General features: G+C 46.5%; 1 protein-coding gene across 1 annotated transcript in view; it reads left to right on the forward strand.

Moving 5' to 3' along the window:
* The window catches only part of DECR1 (2,4-dienoyl-CoA reductase 1), a 24720-nt gene that overhangs the window by 20282 nt on the left and 2312 nt on the right, over positions 1–2126 (forward strand). The window contains exon 7 of the mRNA XM_011378095.2: positions 464–536. Coding sequence (XP_011376397.1) covers positions 464–536 — 73 coding nt within the window. The remainder of the gene's footprint in view (positions 1–463; positions 537–2126) is intronic.

The raw sequence follows: 2126 nt of genomic DNA on the forward strand, positions 1-2126 counted from the left end.
ATGCACCTCTTCATGGAAGCGTGTGTGGCGTCGCAAACATCGTGACCCAGTGTACTGAATGAAGCCACACTGAACTTCGTAAAGGCGGGACTGACCGTAGAGCACTTAGAGGGGCCACACTTCTCGTGTTTTTATACCCAGCAGTGATGCCCACTCTGAGGATGTGTACTGATATTGGACTTGATTCTGAAATGTAAATAGCGTCACGATTAAGAACACTAAAATGTCAATGACAGTGCAGCCGAGTGACTAAGGGCACAAGCTCTGGAGCTAGGCCACTCACCAGCCATAGCGATGGCTGATTTAACCTCTGTGCCCAGCTTCCTTGTCTGGAGCAATGGTACCTGCCGGCTGGGGTCGCAGTCTCTGGCGTGTAGTGACCATACTGTGTAGTAAACATGGTCACTATCATTTTTAACATTTAGTCTAAACTTTAGAATATGTTGTTTATTTTAATTTCTAGGTCTCTCGCAGCCGAATGGGCTAAATACGGAATGCGATTCAACGTGATTCAACCGGGGCCCATAAAAACCAAAGTAAGGCTGAGTTTGCGTGTCCTCGCTGGGTGACTGAGGAGTGCCACATGGGTGGGTGTATTCGGATGGTCGTGTGCCCGAGTTTGGAGCCGTGGGGACAGCAGGAGGGTCGTGCCGCTGTGCGGAGTGAGAAGAGGGAGGGCAGCATGGCAGCGCCGTGCACCCCGCTTCCCCCGCCCGGTCCCCTGCAGCGGCCTCATCTTTCGGGATCTTTCATGTCATCGGTTTTGGTATTTTGTCCAGTTTGCGTCAGTGATCTGTTTTTGTTTTATAGTTTTTAGTTTGTACTATATTTTATGAATCTTACTTTGATTGCATGCTTTTGTTAAGTAAATATGTATATTTAATTGAAGAGATGCCAAAGAAATTTATCGGACAGGCTTGGCTTTGCTCGAGGTAGCATCTTCTCTGACGTGTGTCTGTGCTTTCCACTTTCAACACTCATGCACGTCGTCTGGTTAACAGCCCTCCTGACGGCACGCACTTCACTTACAATCAGCAGTCCTCACGCATGCTCTTTGCAGCTCGTCATTGTCACTGGTGTGGTTACAGATGGTGCACAGAAGGCTCTCTGCTCCCTCACAGTACCCCAAATAACTTCACCCGCACACTTGTTGTTTTCATGGAAGCAGGAATTTATAATCCCTACCGGCGTGTAGCTTTGAAAGCCTAGTTGAGGTTTGATAACCTGGTCCAGTTGTAGAAACACATTGGAAAATAATGCAAAGGCGCATTTGGGTTGGAGGTAGTGCCGGGTGTTAAATACTAACTTGAAAGGGGCTATATTAACTTATTTAGGAGTTTAAAGAGTAGAAAATTGGAAGAAAAACCACCTGAGTGAAACGTCGTTGAATACCTTGCATGTTTAACACCGCAGTGATAAAGAGTCACTAAAATAAATGAAAACATAACTCACAAGCACGTGTATATCATGCGATGCTGGTGATGCTGTGCTAAGGACTCTGAAGAGAATCATGTGGTCACTGAAGCTTCTTTCTAGGACCTCAACATCTAGGAAAGTTCAGCTGCATTTTACTGCTTATTTAAAGTATTTATTGAGTGCCTGCTGTGTGCAAAGGTGCTGAGAAAGGTACGTTTGTGACAGTGCCTGCCATCAGGGACTTTGCAGTCTAGCAGTAGAGGTATGAATTGCACACAACTGAGGAGCATATCGTTTTAAAGAGATCGAAAGGAAATGGAAGTCTAGAAACTCTTGGAGCATTGGCAGAGGCAGGATTAGGACCCGCTGCCACCTTTTGTCCCCATAGCTTCACCCCTGCCTGGGTGCTGACCGTCTCACACCCTGTGACTTGCAGGCCCTGGTGCAGAAGGTCCAGGCATTGTGTTGAGCAGTGCGTGCCCAAAGCCCACCATCACCTGCTCCCTCTCGCCCACAGCAGAATGCAGACGTCCACTTCAGATTCAGTTACGGTGTTCCTCTCTCTGGGATATACCTGAATGTATATTCCTACACACTTGTTTTTGTCCTTGCTTTTTATTTGAGAAGAAAGGAGAAGAAAAGAAATTTCCTCTTAAATATTTCCTACTTGACTCATTTTTCTGTGTCCGCTAAGTCAAATGACAGTGGCA

This window comes from Pteropus vampyrus, unplaced genomic scaffold, assembly GCF_000151845.1.
Source record: "Pteropus vampyrus isolate Shadow unplaced genomic scaffold, Pvam_2.0 Scaffold330, whole genome shotgun sequence".
Lineage (NCBI taxonomy): Eukaryota > Metazoa > Chordata > Mammalia > Chiroptera > Pteropodidae > Pteropus > Pteropus vampyrus.